This window comes from Engraulis encrasicolus, chromosome 8 (assembly GCF_034702125.1).
Source record: "Engraulis encrasicolus isolate BLACKSEA-1 chromosome 8, IST_EnEncr_1.0, whole genome shotgun sequence".
NCBI classification, from domain to species: Eukaryota; Metazoa; Chordata; class Actinopteri; order Clupeiformes; family Engraulidae; genus Engraulis; species Engraulis encrasicolus.
The window spans coordinates 25,004,929-25,023,370 of NC_085864.1; the positions used below are offsets into that span (position 1 = coordinate 25,004,929).

The following is an 18,442-nucleotide window of genomic DNA, read 5'->3' on the forward strand; positions in this document are numbered from 1 at the left end:
AAAACATTACTGCAATATTACTGGTCATGTCACAACATGTAGTAATGCTAACCTAGCAGTATATAGTTATTGTTGCCTTGATTTCAAAACGAATGCAAGTCTCGTTCAGGTTGTGAAATCACGTGAGAGTTTCGTTGCATGAATCTGAATTTGTCTAAATGTTAAGTTACAGAGGCGTAATTGGTCGGATTTGAGTTTATTAATGCCATTTAAATTATTATGGTATTGCAAAATAATTGACATTGAGAGCAATGCTTTCATTTCAGTGAATCTCACTAATTAAAAGTAGGTGTAATCTCGTTGACGTCACGCGAGTTTTGTTACAGGAAGTACAGGAAGAACGATGAGCAAAATTTAGGGATCGCGTTAGGACGGAGGAAAAGTGGGATTGCTAAAGCCACAAAATGGTGCGGGAATGTATTTTCCCCCACTGTGGCAACAAAATGCGCAGTAATAGAGGCCTGAGCTTTCACCGGTTGCCACTCAGACACGGTGACAATGACACACTGAGAATGTGGATGCTGGTTCTCCATCTCGACATGAACACTTCGATGGACACCCTCCGCCGCCAGGATTACCGCGTCTGCAGCGCACATTTCGACAAGGATGACTTTACCTCATCAAGCAAACACAGATTCCTGAAGAGAAACGCTATTCCAAGCGCTACGAGCCTTGGAGGAAGCGCGATGGTAATGTCACAGTTATTTATCTGTAGGGGAAGGCCATGATTGCAGGTGCTAAGATTTTTGTTTGCTATTTCACGACATTGTGTTCAGTAGATGATTTTTAGTGAAGTCTTTAGACTGTATGATCAGCGAATAAAACCAAACGTTTTCCTCTATTTGAAACATTTTGCAGCATAACCAAAGTGAGTAAATGCCTTCCAATTCATAGAACATGTTAGGAGGTAGCCAATGGAGTTTGACTTGAGGCTATTGCAAGTTCTTATCATGGGTGAAATATGTGGGGAATTACTCCAAAAATTACACAAGAGAGAACTGAGATATATCATTAGGTTGTGTTGTGTAGCCCACTGTCTTGTCACTCATCCTCTTTTTGTTTCTCATATTTAGAGGAGTGGTGAGTTTCCCACTGTTTCGGGACCAGAATTCGCTGCATGCCCACAGTCTACACCAACGAAGGCTACACACGGACCCCGGACATCAGGAACAGCCAACTTCCAACACAGTCTGACTCTACTTCTCACAAGTCTGGAACATTCCTCTACACAGACTAGGCCATCACTGTCTGGGATGTACCTAGCGAGACCTCCTTCTTGCAAGCAAACAGTTGTAAGTCTGTCATGGTTTCATCACGTTTCCAAACCCATAATATGTGTAAATGTACTCATTGTCATTGATCTCATAACCGTCTGTAAATTCTATTCAAGGATACCAGTGCCACAACACCAACACAGGATTTGATGGTCCACAACACATCAACATGGATTGATACACACGTGAGTGATTTTAATTATCTACAATTTGGCCTTGATTTCCAACATAGCATCCTACAATGTAATTGTAAACATGCCATCCATATGATCACATTCCACAGGAAGCTGAAGAAGATGTAGCTGCCTCAGAGATGAGTGTGAGCTTCCAGGAGATGTCACTGGAGGACAATCCCTCAGACGTCAGCTACTTACCTCCCAGTGGATCATCTCAATCAAGTCCTGATAGTGATTCTGGTTCAGCTTCTGCCAATGGAGATGGGTGGGCCGAAAGGAAGTGGCTGGTATCTGAATCAAGACTCCTTCAACTTTTTGTAAAATGTACAGTATGAGGTGTAGCTCTTGCAGACACGACGACCACAACTCATTCAAGCCAAATCAAAATTCAGTGGATCTGCCTGAATAATCACTCCGGTACATGGGCTTCCTGTCCTGATCGGCGAGGGATGGCTGAAAATAACCTCCTCATCAGCGCATCCATACTTTTCACTGGGGCTTCGCACACAACCCTACTGGACTGGGCTAATCTTCTACACACACCAATCCCCAAGAATACACAGTTCTACAAGATGCAAGAGGTCTACATCATACCGACTGTACAACAGGCCTACAGAGACCAGCACGAAGAAATAATCAAACGTCTCCTGGAACATTGTGCATCGGGCCATACAATTGACCTCAGTGGTGATGCAAGATGTGACAGCCCCAGTGAGTCTGATGCTGGACAGGGACTTGTACTTATTAGTTCTACTTTTACCACTTATAAGTACACTTGGACAGTGGACACACACACTCACTCTCACTCTCTCTCACCCTCTCTCTCTCTCTCACACAGCAAACTATCACTCTTTCACTCAGTCTTTCTTTCTTTCTTTCTTTCTTTCTTTCTCACGCAATCATATGAACACCATCTCCTTAGAATTCTTGTTTTACAATATGCCTGGCCTGCCGTTGTACTATAATACAGTAACTATATGCACACACACACATTCACACTCACACACACACACTCACTCACACACACACACTCACAGGAAGGCCATACAGTGACACAAGTCACAAGCATGTTTTTGTTGCAAAAATGCATGTACTTTCTGTAATCATTTATCTTTTTCCATTTATTACAACAGGTTTCAGTAGCAAGTATTGCACTTACAGCTTTCTTGATGACGCCACAAAAGAAATTGTGCACTTTGAGTTGGTCCAGGTAAATCCTTTAGCAAATGAATGTAATTTCAGAAACTCTTGTCAGCAGTGCATGAACTTTTGTAAAGATGATGTGCTTACTTTCCAGGTCACCGAGGCATCCAGTTCTGTTGCAATGGAGCTGACAGGGTTCCAGAGGGGACTTGATTATTTACTGGAGAGGGGACTGAAAGTTGGTGTTGTGACAACTGACAGATCGCCGTCAGTTCGCAAATTCATGAGGGAGAACTACAGCAGCATTCAACACGAATTTGACATTTGGCACGTCGCGAAAGGTGAAATGAATATAAGAAAAATAACTTTTGCACCTGTACAGTTATGCTTGCCGTTGTATGCCTATGAAAAATACGAAACACAACATCCTTTCCTTTTTTTGTAGGTGTGAAGAAAAAGCTGATGGCCATTTCAAGCAAGAAGGACACCAAACCCCTTGAGGAATGGATAAAATCCATTACAAATCATTTGTACTATTCATGTGGCTCATCCAAGGGAGATAAAGAGGTAATGATGAACTATAATGTAATCAAATTAGTAGATCTTGGGCATGGTGATGATACATGTGGTAGAGGTGTGTCATCAACCACAGGGTTTGAAATTGCAGTTGTGCTAGTAGATACAGTCTCCCATGGCAGCTTTGCATGGTTGCCTCAGTCAGTGTGTGTGAATGGGAAACTGTGAGGCATACATTGTACAATATGATTGCAGAGGTGGTCTACAAATTCATTCCTTTTAAAAAGGAAAGGTTCTGCAGAGGTGTCAAAGGTAAACAATAACAAAATAGTGAGTTTCCCTCCAACACCTGTAAATTATCAGAGTAACCAGTACATTTGTGTACTTATGTTAGGATCAGCTGACTCTTTTAGTGGTTGGATCAAGTTTGTGGTTTGTTCTTTTTGTTTTTTAGTGTCTTTCGATAACACACAGTCTATTATATAACTCATTAGGTGCAATGGAGTAAATGGTGTAAATGCTATATAATATCATTTGCCAGTGTTGTACTTACACCATGAATTCACTTTTACTTTTGACACCTCTGTTGGTTTGTAGATCCCTTTGTTGAATTTACTGTCATTTGTGTAAGATGATTGTGATTGTTATTGGCTCTGTCTTTCAAAGGTCTGCGTTGGTCGTTGGACGTCTCTCCTCAACCACATCAGCGGAATTCACAGATGGGAAGATGGTGATTCCGAATACACTTGCCAACATCCACCACTAACTGAGGACCAGCAGAGGCGCAAGAAGTGGCTGGACAAAAACTCGCCTGCTTTTCTTGGACTGCAGTCAGTAGTCATGGATAAAAACCTCCAAAGAGACCTGAATCAAATGGCGCTCTGCAAGCTCACAGGTATTCATTTACTCGCATAAAAATATTTAATCTCTAATGGTCGACTAAGCTAAGAAGTCAACACAATTTGACCATCAGCAATAGCTACAGGGGTGGGCAATTATTTTGGGCCAAGGGCCGCATTGGGTTTAGAAAGTTGACCAAAGGGCCGGATGTAGTAGGTAGCTTGCCCGTGCCAATAATAAAAAATGGTGTACGCCAACATAATTAACCATTGTCAGTTATACCCTTCCTACTGATTGTATCCAGATGTAGACTTAGTAATCTTAGGTTTCCAAGACCCTTGTTTTAGGTAGCCAATATAAGAATGAATGACCATATGAATATGCATTTTTTTTCTTGGAAAGGCTCTGAGGGCCGCATGAAATGGCTGAGCGGGCCGCATGTGGCCCCCGGGCCTGAGTTTGCCCACGTCTGGGCTACACCTTTTTCCATCCTTCCCCCCTTCAGAGGGTCTGAATGCTTCCGAGCCCCCCCCCGGCAGTACACAGTAGTACTCGCGCAGACTGATTTTGCAATCACTGCACAGAATCAAAGGAAAGGGAAAGGTGATTGGTGATATTAAACAAAGAGGGACTGCAGTTGAATACAGATGTGTGTTAATTTCCTATGCTTTTCAAATTCATGACAATTAATCATATAATGTGGGTGAGGGCTTTAAACTTATTGGGGCTTTAAACTTATCCTTGGGGGGGAGATGCCTCCGCACCCCCCCAGGGGGGCTTACGCCCCACTTTGAGAAACACTGAGCTACAGTATTTGAAATACAACGCTGCACCATGACCAAGAACATTAGAATGGCTTTGCTTGTCTTTGAATGTCTGTTTTTGGGTGCATGTCTGCTTTTACACAGGATCTCTGGAGGTGTACCATTCCTCGATGCTAAAATATGCGCAGAAACGGGTGCATTACGGCTACGACGGCATGAGGGCCCGCACCCAACTTGCTATCCTGGACCATAACGCCAATGTTGAGCGACCACAGGCAACAACAAAAAAGGGTATGATTGGACAGATGTCTTATGCAAGTTGAACTATGACAGTTTTTCACCCTTAGCTATCAAAGTAAACATGTTTTTCAGTGTTTAAATAAATCAACTGTCCCAGTCATATTTACATGAAGCATATTGTGGCAGAAAGAGTCTAAGTCCGGTTTATTGTTGGTTATTTCATATATTATGGACATGGAAAGTAATTGAAATTACATTTCTCACTATACCATGTCTAGACCGGGATAAGGTGGACAATAACATGCTATGCAAGTCTGAAATATATAATTACATATGAGGGATGTTGTGTTGTCATGACCCATCATAAGTGCTGCAATTGTAAAAAATGTAAATATCACTGGAGTCCCATGTGAGTTTTTGTTTGTGCAGACCATAGCTCCCTCATGGCTATGGGATAGGGGCTGTTGGTGACTGTAGTGGTTTGGGAATGTAGGCTCCAGGAAGTCCAGGGGTGCATCGCTGTTTGATCTTCATAGCTGTGTTCACCATTCACTGCATGGCTCTCTTGTACATGTTGCTTCCTCCCCATACAGTCATGCGGATGTAGAGGATGCTGTTGATGGTCACTCTGTTTGAATGTGCACTTGGCAGCTTCAGTTTGTGAAGGAAGTGTTGGTGTTCCAGGAGAGGCCCCCTCTGATGTTCCCTGAAAGTAATTTTGTCTCTCTCTGCAGCAGCACCATTGATGATCAGTGACTGGTGTTTGTGGTGAAAGTTGACCCTGCTTCACGTGGAAAGAAGGTGTACGTCTATGGCGTCTATAAGGCATTAAATCTTTTTTTCTTCTTTCTTTTAGGGGAACTTAGGCACAGATTTGTCTATCCAAAGCAGAGCGACCATTGGGTTGCCAAGCCCATCTACAGAAAGACGCAACAGGCATTCCGTGACGACCTCATGCAGCGTGTCTTGGACAGGAGACACAACCGTCATATTCTCAGAACCTCCTCGTCCAGCACGGCCTCGGAGGTTGCTCCACAACATCGCCCCAGTGCCAAGACCTGATACTACTGATCTGGTGGCTAAGGCCACGTCCCGTTTTCATTCATAACTAGAAGCAGTCAATGCGTACAAAGCTCCGCCAAAGCCATGGGGTTCAAACCATTTTTTTTCTGTGTTGTTTTAGTGGAGTTAGAAACTGCAATGTCAAAATTTGTCCTGTCCCGCAATGGTGAAGGTTTTTTTTTTATTTCCTGGATCTGGTTCGTGTTTCGGATGATCACCAAAATGTAAGCACTTGTTCCTTTAGACATTTACAATACCTCCATCAAAATTTGTTCTTTCATAATTTTTTCAGTTATCCTACTGATAGAAAGGCTGGGTTTCAAACCATTTTTTCATCTCAAGTCTTTCTTGTTTTCTTGCCTCCTTGGCGGGGGGTAAATATGCTCTTACTTTTTTTGGTTTGCAAGGTGTGAGCTAGTTGTGTGCAATTTAATTTATTTGTTTATCAACATTTGATTACTTATTTGTTTGCCAACATTTGGTTACTTTTTTCTCAAATAAAAAATGTGTGCAATTTAATTTGTTTCCATTATTGAAATACATTTTTTAAAGATAATGTGTCTTCAGTTTTACATGCACAGAGATTGAACATTTGGTTCATTATTTTTTCCCGAAAAAAGCTTTATCTTAGTTGGGTTGGAAGGTGAGTTTTGGGGACAACTATTCTCAGATCTCTCAAGATACTCAATTCTTTGAGTCACTGTAACATGTGGACATGTTTTGTTTAAAACTATTTTATTACACAGCTCTGCACAGCTTTGTTTCTTGCAGAAAGCCAATGCTATGTACCCATATTTTGCAGGCACGGCACTGCTCTTGTGATGGGCCATTTCATTTTTTGTACTTGTGGTGTGCTGTTGTTACATCCTTAGTATTGATTTAACAAAATTAACTGCCACATAAAATGGCAAAAAAAGCAATTGCTTGACTGTACTGAATATAATGCTCTAAACATAATAGTATTTATATACAGTCCCAGGAAAAAGTTTGTACACCCTTTGAAATTTCTTACGTTTCAGACAAAATTGGTCATAAAACATGGTCTGATCTTACCGGAAATCACAAGAAGGAACAATCAGAGTCTGCTTTAACTAATTCAATCCAAACATTTACAAGTTTTCATATTTTCATTGGCCATAAGATGTAAACATTCACTGGAAAGGCATAAGTAAGTACACCCTTGCATTCAATAGGTTTTAATCCTAAGTGAGTGGCAATAACCTCAACCAGATGTTTCCTGTAGTTGCAGATCAGATTAACAAAACAATCTGGATGTATCTTGTCTCCCTCTTCTTTAGAAAACTGCCTCTCGTCAGCAAGGTCTGTGGGATGTCTGGAGTGCATAGCTTTCTTGACTTCATGCCATATAATCTCAATTGTTTTTTGTCAGGGCTTTGACTGGGCTATTCCAGAATGTGTATTTCATTATTATGAAGCCATTCTAAAGTCAATTTGCTTCTAAAGTATGGGTTGTTGTCACATTTCAGCACCCATCCTCTTGTGTGCTTCAACTGTGTGACAGACTACTACTTTTTTCTGTAAAATACCACAATAAACTTCTGAGTTCATTGTTCCACTGATAATAGCAAACTGAAAAGGGCCCGAGGCAGCAAGGTATCCGCATATAATGATGCTCCCGCCACCATACTCGAAGGTGGAGATGATGTTTTGGTGAAGGTGTGGTTCTCCAGTTCTCTTCCAAACTTGACATTGTGTGTTCCCCTGAACAATTCAACTTTGGTTTCAACGTTGGTCTACAGAATATTTAGCAGTAATTCTATGAAGCATAAAAATGCTTTTTCGCAAACCTCAAAGGTGCAGCAATATTTTTTTGGACAGAATTCCCATTAATTTTAGATTGGCAGAATGAATCCCATTTTTAGCTATTCTTGGTTACATCTCCTCTTCTGAGTATGGTGGCGGGAGCATCATTATATGCGGCTACCTTGCTGCCTCAGGCCCTTGACAGTTTGCTATTATCAGTGGAACAATGAACTCAAGTTTATTGTGATATTTTACAGAAAAAACGTGAGGAAGTCTGCCACACAGTTGAAGCACACAAGAGTATGGGTCCTGAAATGTTACAACAACCCATACTTTAGAAGCAAATCAACTTTAGAATGGCTTCACAATAATGAAATACACATTCTGGAATAGCCCAGTCAAAGCCCTGACAAAAAACAATTGAGATTATATGGCATGAAGTCAAGAAAGCTATGCACTCCAGACATCCCACAAACCTTGCTGACGAGAGGCAGTTCTCTAAAGAAAAGGGAGACAAGATACAAACAGATTGTTTTGTTCATCTGATCTGCAACTACAGGACAAGTCTGGTTGATGATATTGCAACTAACTGAGGGGTTAAAACCTACTTAATGCAAGGGTGTACTTACTTATGCCCTGCTCTCATGTGAATGTTATGGCCTTATGACCAACAAAAATATGATAACATGTAAATGTTTGGGTGGAATTAATTAAAGCAGACTTTGATTGTTCTTTCTTGAGATTTCTGGGAAGACCAGACCATGTTTTATGATCAATTTTGACAGAAATGTAAGAAATTTCAAAGGGTGTACAAACTTTTTCCTGGGACTGTAGCATCAATTCATATTAAACAGAGGCTAATGTAAAGGGGGGGGGTCTCTTGATTGGCTGAGGATTTCCTATTGTAATATAACTGTTGGATATAGAGTTTCATAGCACTTTGTTTAAAACTATTTCATGACGGCCTTAGCTTTACAAAGCTTTGTTTCTTGCTGAAAGACAAAGCAATGCCCTCATCTCATTAATTTATCTGATTGGTTGCGTCTATTCCCACTTTTTTGGGCCTGCTGTAGCGCAACGCTGTTCAGCATTGAACTCTCGCGTGAATTCGGAACGAGACTTGCATTCGTTTTGAAATCAAGGCAACAATATGATATACTGCTAGGTTAGCATTACTACATGTTGTGACATGACCAGTAATATTGCTGCAGTAATGTTTTTAATACTTGAACACAGTTGTTTTAGAGAAGATAATTACTTCGGATATGGGAATGTCGGCCGTCGACTCCTTGGGCTTTCACATGCACGCGCACACCAACAACAGGTGAGTGACAGTCTTCTTATAAAGTTGTTTTGCAACGTCCCCATGGCAGTAACATGATAACCAGGCATATGGTTTTGATGGTAAGGCCTGTGGCTTCATTGTCAGATGGTTCATAAAGAGGTTTGATGTTTCTGTGGCGTGCAAGTTGTTGTTTTACGTGAGAGGTTTCAAAGTTGCCCCTTGGCTGCCACGTATTTGGCTAGTTTGACAGGTTGCGCAAACGGCGCAATCTTCGCACAGGGAGCGCCGAATTGCACCATTTTTTGCCTACGGTCAGTATTTGACCACCTCTAGCAATGGGATTTCGTTTCAAATGCCCCGGAGTGTCCCTTTAATGATAACAGCAAATAAATGGCCGTTAGCAATCGCAAACCACTCCTCTCTATGAGAAATCAGTAGGCGGTCTACAGACCATATCTAACTTGTGGTATGGTCTGGTGTGAACCAAGCAAGCATTGTCTATGGTTATTATCTGAATTGTATGTGTTTTACTGTCAGGAATTTGAAAGTGTAATTCCTAAATGTTGTATGTTGTCAGGCAATTGCCTTTTTCTTTGGATACAGGAATAGCAACTGTAAAATTGTATGAGTGTCTTAATTTAGATGAGCACATACAAGAACGAGTTAGAATGGCAAGAATAACAAAGAGGAAATTATCTCCGATATTGAAGGTATATCAACTCTTTAACCATTATTGCAGTGATATTAGGACAAGTACTCCAGATTCAGACATTACGACACCACAAAAGTGCTTAGAAACTATCACTGATGCTGGTTGCCAAGGAAAATGGTTTGCATAGCAACCATTGCTATGCAACATTGAATTCTGAGTGGCTCCACCCCTGAAACTGATAGGCATGTCCTAATGAACAAGGGCAGACATAATGACACCACAAAAGTGCTAAGAAACTCTATCCGTGATGCTGGTTGCTAAGGGAAATGCTTTGCCTAGCAACCATTGCTATGCAACATTGAATTCTGGGTGGCTCCACCCTTGAAACTGATAAGCATGTCCTAATGAACAAGGACAGACATCATGACACCACAAAAGTGCTAAGAAACTATCCGTGATGCTGGTTGCTAAGGAAAATGCTTTGCCTAGCAACCGTTGCTATGCAACATTGAATTCTGGGTGGCTCCACCCCTGAAACTGATAAGCATGTCCTAATGAACAAGGACAGACATCATGACACCACAAAAGTGCTAAGAAACTCTATCCGTGATGCTGGTTGCTTAAGAAAATGCTTTGCCTAGCAACCGTTGCTATGCAACATTGAATTCTGGGTGGCTCCACCCCTGAAATTGATAAGCATGTCCTAATGAACACTTGTGCCAAGTTTCATGCTTTTATCACCTTGCGAGCGATTTTTTTCACCCATTGCCTAGACTAGTAAGCAGTGTACTTGTTCATTATTTTTATGTGGCGTGGCTGTGGCCACCTGTCTCCATTAAACGGACACTTCTGTCTACATCCTGTGTGTTCCCTGGCTACCAAACGCTACACTATGTGTCACTTCAGAGAGGTTCGTTTACAGAAGAATATTTTCCTTAGCTGAATGAGGAGACACGATACACCACGTGACCGCGCTAAACCAATCACGTTGCCGATTTGGACAGCTATCAATCCTCTTGCGTTCCACAAATTGTACTAAAATAAGGTTTTTAAAATATATATCTCTCTAAGGAAGACAGATTGATTCTTAACAGTTAAGAATGACCGTGATTCATTTCTATCTTGAAGAACAATAATGCATGAGGGTGCCAAAGGCAAAGACATTAGCCCAAATAGAAATAGGCCTACAATATCAATAATATCCAAGATCATCAATAATGATCGTTCATATAGGCTATACAAAGTGGTCCAACTGTTAAACTGTACTTCGAAAGGCAATGCAAGTTACCTTTCATGATATATACATTTTTAAAAAAAAAAAAAAAAATGGAAACAATTCCAGTTTTCAGTGATTTTCATTCATGCATTTAAAGTGGGATAAATGGATCCTAACATTATCAAACACAAGCAGGTAATTGGAGTGCTTCTGGGTCTTCACCTTTTTTCCTTGGTGCTCATCAGTGTAGGGGCTGTCAAACTTGGTCCAGGAAGACAGATGCTGAGGCATTGTAGCCAAAAAAAAAAAAAATGCAACCTTGAGTGCCTCGGCATCCGTCTTCCTGGATTCCTAACAGTGCTTCATTTATAACAAAACAATAATGCAAGTGGTGGTAGATCCCTTTTTTAATCAATAATGGAAGCCATTATAATTATCAATATAATGAATATGCAGTTATTCATGTGGTAATTTATCCATTACTAGATACACAACACATACAAACAGTCATAAGTATATGCTTCAATAGACTGGCCTAACTGCATGGTTGTACCTAAACAGGAGGACTAGGGCATCGGTCTACAACCCCTTGGTGGCAAGGAAGATGGAGGCAAGGCAAACAATTACAGGCTGCCCTTTTAATGTATGCCATTGAAATGTTGACAAAATTATCCACTGTTGGCTCCTTAGTGGCACCTAGAATCCAGCTGACTAAATTATTAAGTACAAGAGGGACAGCTGTTTGTGCTTTACTGAGCGTCTGTAGTCTTCTGCAGTGGGAGGCCATGGGAACAACGTTGTCCTTTTTCAGTGTTACTATCTGTCTGGCTCATTTTGCTGGACTGTCACAATCTGTTTCCACACCTAAGGGTAACATGTCGAAGACCATATCTGTTGACAAAGTCTGAGCAGCAAACAACAATTCAGGCATTCAGTATTACAAGTGGTGGGGGTGAATAACACAAGATGCCGGCGGTCATGTTGGAGTCTCCTCTTCAATGTATCCTGTCAATAACAACAAATCAAACAGAAAAATTCATGAGTCATGAATACCGGCAAAGGGGGGCTTGATATTGTAGTTTGTTAACATGGTGGGCAGTGTGGCATAATGATTAGTGAGGTGGTCTTAAGATCAGACTAGGGTTGCTGACTCAAATCTCTGACCACTGCATACACCTCCATCCATGCCTAAAGTGCCCTTGAGCAAGGCATATATCCCAACATTGCTTTAAGGAAGGTAAACTATACTCTTTAAATTCTGCCTTCCTACTACAAAATAATACAGGTGGCAAGATGAATGGTCACACACATGTATGAAATTTGCCTTTATTTCGACAAATAATAAATTGCCTTGCAAACACCTGTAGCTTGAAACAGACAACAACTCCACTTGACTGAACCAGGCCAATATGTATTCCTCAATTTGTCTCATTACTTAGAAAATAATATATTATAAAGTACATGTGTGTTGGGCACACCCTTGTATGTGTATTTGTGTGAAGTTAAGATATGACTTACTGTTGATTCTCTGCTCTGGCAGGATCCCTCAAAACCTGGTATTCCGTGGGTAGCAACTTTTGGGTAACTGCACCTCGAGATCCACACAGTCAATGTCCTTGATATGAAGGTCCTGTGTAGGTCCTTTACTTCAGGAGCTTGCACAAAAGAAAAAAAAAAGAATGTAGCTGGCAGACAAACAGTAGCCTATATTTTCGCTGGTGAACTGGTACAGTTGCATATTGTTAAGATCAAGCACACAGACATGATCCTCATTAACATTCACACTACCTATTACAATCAGTGTGTTAACTTGTGACAACAGATTGTAGGCCTAATAGACTGCTGGATATTGTTAACACAGACCCCCTCAATAACTCAGATGGGGTGGGGAACAGTCCTTAACTCAAACACAACATTTGGCTATGATAAAGTACAACCAAGACATCTTTCCACAGATGATAGAACTAGCTGTGTGTCTTTGATGAAACCTTTTTGTCTGTCAGATGTGTTCTCCTAGCTTGCCAAAAAAATACCTGAAGGCCTTCCTTTTGTCACGTTTCCCCCTGTGGAAAATCAGTACGTTATTCTTCAATCACAAAGCAATTAAGTCCATATAAACTAGCTTCTTAGTGTTATTTCCACATCAACGGAACAATTAATTCAACATAATTGAGCAAGTGCGTTGTGAGAGATCATCGTGGGGCTCGATTGACTGGGGATGGTTTCTCGGAATGCTCACCGCACTGAAGTGTTTGAGAATACAATCACGCACAAGAATGAGTCTCAGAAGTGTTTTCGTTGGTTTACTCGGTGTATTAACTGTCTGAATACACGGTATCAGTGTGATTGTAGTGTAGATCACTCCACCGGTATGGAACTATTAGCTCCATAACATCGATGTTATTTTAGTGCGACGCGATGCTGGTCTCGTCGAAGTGCAGTGTACTAATTTCCAAAGTGTAAAATTTAACCTCTAGCCGCCGTACACAGCCGTTTATCTGTCATCCCCAGTCAATCAGCCCCACGTTCATCTCACACAACGTCCATGTAAACTTCAATCTTGCGACCACAGACTTTGTTTAGATAGTCAACATTAAAGACTGTAAACTGAGATTAAAAAGGGAGACGTCCGGGGCGACAGTCCATCTGTTACAATGGCAACAGGGTGAAGCGTTTACCAAATCATTACCGTCATCTTTTGGGAATATACTTTACACACACCCTGACGTTGTTAAGAGCATGCCACTTACCATTATATGAGGTGAACCTTGTCCACTCCGAGGACCTTGTCTTGGAAGACAACACGTCGCGTTCAGCAAAAGCCATGCCTCCTGACTGCTCCGAAGACCAACTGGCACTGACGACACATTTTTATGTTTGCTGGGTTATCGACGCCCAGTTGCATGGCAGTGAGTCCAAAATTGCTCGCCTCCTTCGCCTGGTCTACCATTAGGGCTAACAAGGGCGAGACGACTACCGGTACTACCATCGGGTTTTCAAAGAGCCCCATCACTTTTGCCATAGCCTGTCGGTAACACGGCGAAAACGTCCTTCTTAAAAATGAATGAACGTAGAGCCTCCTCTTGCTCACGTTTTAACGAAAACCCCAAGTCTAATTCTTCCAAAACTGATGCCAATGCAGAATCAAACGAGCGCTGTTCCATTGCCGCCGCCATCTTTCTTGTGCTTTCTCCACTGCCCAGCGTCTCACTGCTATGTCGTCACTCCCTCAAAACCCCGCCCCAGAACCCTCTGCCCCGCCCGCGTTGATTCAAAACACATCTCTGCGTTGTGATTGGTTTAGTTGCCATCTTGCCAGATTCAAAATGAATAGTTGTTCGATACCAGACCCACCCGCAGCTGAAAATTTTTCAGCGTCCAGCAGGTGGCGCTGGTTTACCAGGCTAATTCCTCCCTCTAAAATTGATTAGAATGCAGGAAATTGCATCTAAAAAATACAAATTTTCCTTGGGGAGGACCCCCAGACCCGCCCGTCAAATATTGTCCTTCAGTCACGCACAAGTGTCCCGGTTTCAGACTACAAAAATCTGGTCACCCTAGTCTCTACCCGCCACTGAAAATGCATTGTGTGGTGTCGTGGGGAGGGAGACCGATTTGTCTCTCACAAGGCAAGCGAAATAGTTGCTAGATTCAGCCAGATTGAGCCTGAAAAGTCGCTAAATGATTTTTTTTGTCGCCAGAGGTGGCCAAAAGTCGCTAAATTTAGCGACAAAGTCGCTAAATCGGCAACACTGGACGGCACCACAAACTTAACAGTTGATTAGTTCTGTTTTTGTTGTTAATATTTCACGAATGGTACGAGATACGGTTGTCCATGGGGAGAACTAAAGCCGGGCATACACTGTGCGATATTTTCACTCGTGGGTCTTAAGCTTCTGCTCACACAGCACGATGGAATTTCACTGTTTAAAAGTTCACAACTCACGACTCACGTCCTCACACTACACGAGCCGACAGTCGGATGCGAGCGAAATGCTTCCACCGTACAACGCGACAGCATGTTTCCCCGGTCTGCAGAGGAGGGAACATGCACACCTGAGGTGGAGATGAGGTTGCGCTCAACAGCGAATCGCACGGCCCTATTCATCTGTGCATGTGAAGTGTCAAATCGGGTCGTCGCACTGCTTTAAAGGGCCGTACACACACGTCGCTACTAGTTACTCGCTCAGCGGATGAAGTCAATAGAATGTCGATGTGTTCCAGCGAGACTCGCAGGCGAGTAGGCGAGCACTGTACAAGCGATGCGATGTGGGCGGATTCCGAGTTGAAAATATTTTATCTTCGAGCGAGGCGAGTAAGCGAGTAACCAATTGGAATGCAGAGTTCGGTACTTCTCGCCTGTTCATTGGCAGTTAAAGACGCGGGAACTTTCAGCGAACGTTCCATGAAAGAGTGGCGAGTAGGCGAGCAAGTGAAAAGTTAGCTTTGTGTGTATATGCCCCTTAACTGTGCGATTTACGCACGAGCCACGACCAGAATTTCAAACCTCTTTGATTTTCTTGCAACCCTGCGATTGCACGATCGTGAGGCGAAATCGCTTGTCTTTACCCCATGTACACTGCATAATGCGAGACTCACGATTGACCTGCGATTGAGCAAGAAATCGGCCCGACTCTCAAAAAGTCGTGCGAGTGCCAAATCGGGGCAAAATCGGGGCAAAAGTCGCACAGTGTAAGCCCAGCTTAAGGCCACGCAAATCATTAAAGGTATGTTAGCTGCTAGCCCACTGTTTATCTCAAGTCTCTTTCCTGCATAATGGCGTCAAATATCCGTTTGTTTTGTTTAACATGACACGATTTTTGTTGTAATTTTCAGTGGAAATGTCTAAACATAACTGATAATCAAACGGAAACATGAAAAGCTGTGCTTGGGGAAAATGTTTCAGTGGACATTTTCTAGTCCAGACTTAATATTCTGATGCCATTGGCCACACAAAAAGTTCCCCTTTGCGTGATTTAACTGACTAGTTATGATTTTCTTGAACAGGTGCCAGAGCTGCAGATCAGTGTTGCCAAGTCCGCTTATTATAAGCGACCTTGGGCTTCTTTTTTTGAGCAGTCGCTTTGAATTTTGTAAAGTCGCGGGTTGCGTTTTTTTTGGGCTTGCTGTTTTCTCCTGCTCTGCCGGTCATTTGAATGTGTTTCTCAATGGCAACTCGTTTTTTCTCACTCATCTTTACAAGTGACCCTACTACAGCATTGTTAACTCCCACTTTCTGTGGTCACTTGAGGGGATTTTAGCTGCCACGCAGACCCCCGCAAAGAGCAAGGTCTTCCCTGACTAGGCACGCGACTGACGACCCACCCCTTCGGTTGCTTATTTTGGGCTTGTTTTCACTACGCCCGTCAGTCGCTTCTTTTGGGCTTGTTTTCAGGACGTCAGTCGCTTATTTGTCGTAGAAAATCTGGCAACACTGCTGCAGATTTGGATGACAACATAAACAAATTGTGCAGATCCCAGCCCTTCTCCCTTATGTGCGATGAGTCGAACAACAACAACAAAAAACATGAAGCAGTTTGTCCTGCTCGCAAGGCTGTTTGTTGAGGACACTCTGAAGGTTGTGACCAGATTCATAGACATGCCCACATGCAATATTGGCACTTCAGAGAACTTTTATGAAAAGCTCTCCACATCATTAGGGTGAGAATTATATACATATTTGATTTAGGCTCATATTGACCAGTAGCAAATGTGTTTGCTTGTACAATAATCTGACGAATTCAGAACTGGTTATCAATGTCTAATTTTTTTCCATTTTACACTTTTAACAGGAACCGTGACATTCCCAACTGTTGGTGGCGTACGGGTCTTTGTTCTTCAGTGTGAGTGAATGGGAAAGAACTGTTTAACTTATTTGAGTAACTTGCATCTCCAGTATACTGGGCTGTGCAACCTGGTGACTTGGGTCCATTGATGGTTTGTGTGAGGGCAGTTTCAGCCTCTTGTTGTCGTCGTTGTTGACAGCTGTCATTACTTATTCCTTGCATTTAATGCTGACCAACAGCTGTGGTTAATTTGGCCACAAACTGAAAACCAAGGAGACTTAAAATAGGAGGGTGTACTGACGTAATCGGAGCATAGTACAGAATCTTTACCAGGGGAGTACAATTCTTCTACGGTCAGTATTGAAAGCGTGGTAAAGTGCAATGCCACTACCACCAGGGTCAGAGTGTGGAACAGGTCTTAGGACAACGTGAATGTTTGTCAGCTGTCCTTAATTAGCTCCCGCAATTACTGATGACCGACAGCTGTAGTTAATTTGGCCACAGACTGAACACTGGCTACGTGTACATGATGTTTTTAAGTCCGATTTAATAAATGCGATTTAAATAGATCGGATTAAGAGTTATTTTGCGATGTGTATACATGGCACTTTCACTTAAATGCGATTAAGCGTCTGGGGAAAATAAAGCATTGCGATTGGACTGAGGACGCACGTGCTGAGCGAGCCAAATAAGGCACGGGGGCGTGGTCCAATGCCACGGAGATACAGGTCATCTTCCCCACGAAAATCGTTGCCTCAGGCGGACTGAAATCACAACATTTCCCCCTTTCTCCCTGGATCATTTACAATGCTACATTAGCTACCCTGTTAGCATAGAAAAATGAGTGGTCAAATGGTAATGTCACAGTGGGTTTACATACAGTGTTGAATCTCGCCCTCCAACCCGTGCCTGCAGTTCACCTAGGGAGCGCTGTCGAGACAGCAGAGTAGAGATGTGTCGTTCACGAACGAGCCGGTTCTTTTGAATGGCTCCCTGAAGTGAACGATGGGAACCGGATCACAGCTGGGGGAGCCACTCGACTGTTATTTTGTTCATTTTTCATTCATTTTAAGCACGTGACCTTGACCAGAGTAATCCAATTTGGGAAAAAAACACAATTGTTGGCCTTAAAGAGTGACAAAAACGGTCTTTAGAAGCAGGAGAATAATCAGCTGTTGTTTGAACAAAATCACTTTCAGGTGGAGTCAAAATATTACACTCTAAACACTGAATAAATAATTAAAAAAGAGCCAAAAGAGCCAGTTTTTTGAACGGCTCTTTGAAAGGAACGAGCCACTAAGATCCGGATCCCGTCAAAGAGCCATAAATCCCATCTCTACAGCAGAGCTCATAAGGCTGGCGCTAATAACTGACAATTGTGCTCGCTGTCGGCTGAAACTTGACAATATTACTGTAAGTTCTGAGAAACCAATGTGGAATTCAATTAAATGTACAATAACCTGGGAGTTACGTCCGTCTGATTTCCTACAGCTTTGGCATTTATGAGTCAGGCTCCGCTAGCATCTTGCTAGTGTAACCGGCAGCCTGTTGGCTGCTCTTGGCCACCGTAGTAGTCCCTTGCTGACACACCCCCCCTGGTTAGCATGCCGGTAGCTACGCAATCAACTTTTCATTCATAAAAAGGGTCACTCACCAGCAGGTAAACACAAGCTCTGGTTCGTCTGACTTGTCATCCCCGCGCTCACTGTGCTCGCTGCCCGAGG

General features: G+C 42.4%; 1 protein-coding gene across 1 annotated transcript; it reads left to right on the forward strand.

Moving 5' to 3' along the window:
• Nucleotides 1-1,634: 1,634 nt before the first annotated feature.
• On the forward strand, nucleotides 1,635-6,015 carry LOC134453809 (uncharacterized). The gene is made up of 7 exons (XM_063204558.1): nucleotides 1,635-2,161; nucleotides 2,584-2,660; nucleotides 2,748-2,934; nucleotides 3,039-3,160; nucleotides 3,776-4,004; nucleotides 4,858-5,004; nucleotides 5,810-6,015. Exons 1-7 carry the CDS (start codon nucleotides 1,900-1,902, stop codon nucleotides 6,013-6,015), a joined length of 1,230 nt encoding a protein of 409 aa, XP_063060628.1. The 5' UTR covers nucleotides 1,635-1,899.
• The last annotated feature ends 12,427 nt before the right edge of the window (nucleotides 6,016-18,442 follow it).

Bases quoted from the DNA above. Each gene is read 5' to 3' on its own strand.
- LOC134453809 (XM_063204558.1), top strand. From the start codon at position 1,900: ATGGCTGAAAATAACCTCCTCATCAGCGCATCCATACTTTTCACTGGG. The intron at 2,661-2,747 runs GTAAATCCTTTA...CTTACTTTCCAG, and splicing joins TGCACTTTGAGTTGGTCCAG to GTCACCGAGGCATCCAGTTC. The intron at 5,005-5,809 runs GTATGATTGGAC...TCTTTCTTTTAG, and splicing joins ACAGGCAACAACAAAAAAGG to GGGAACTTAGGCACAGATTT.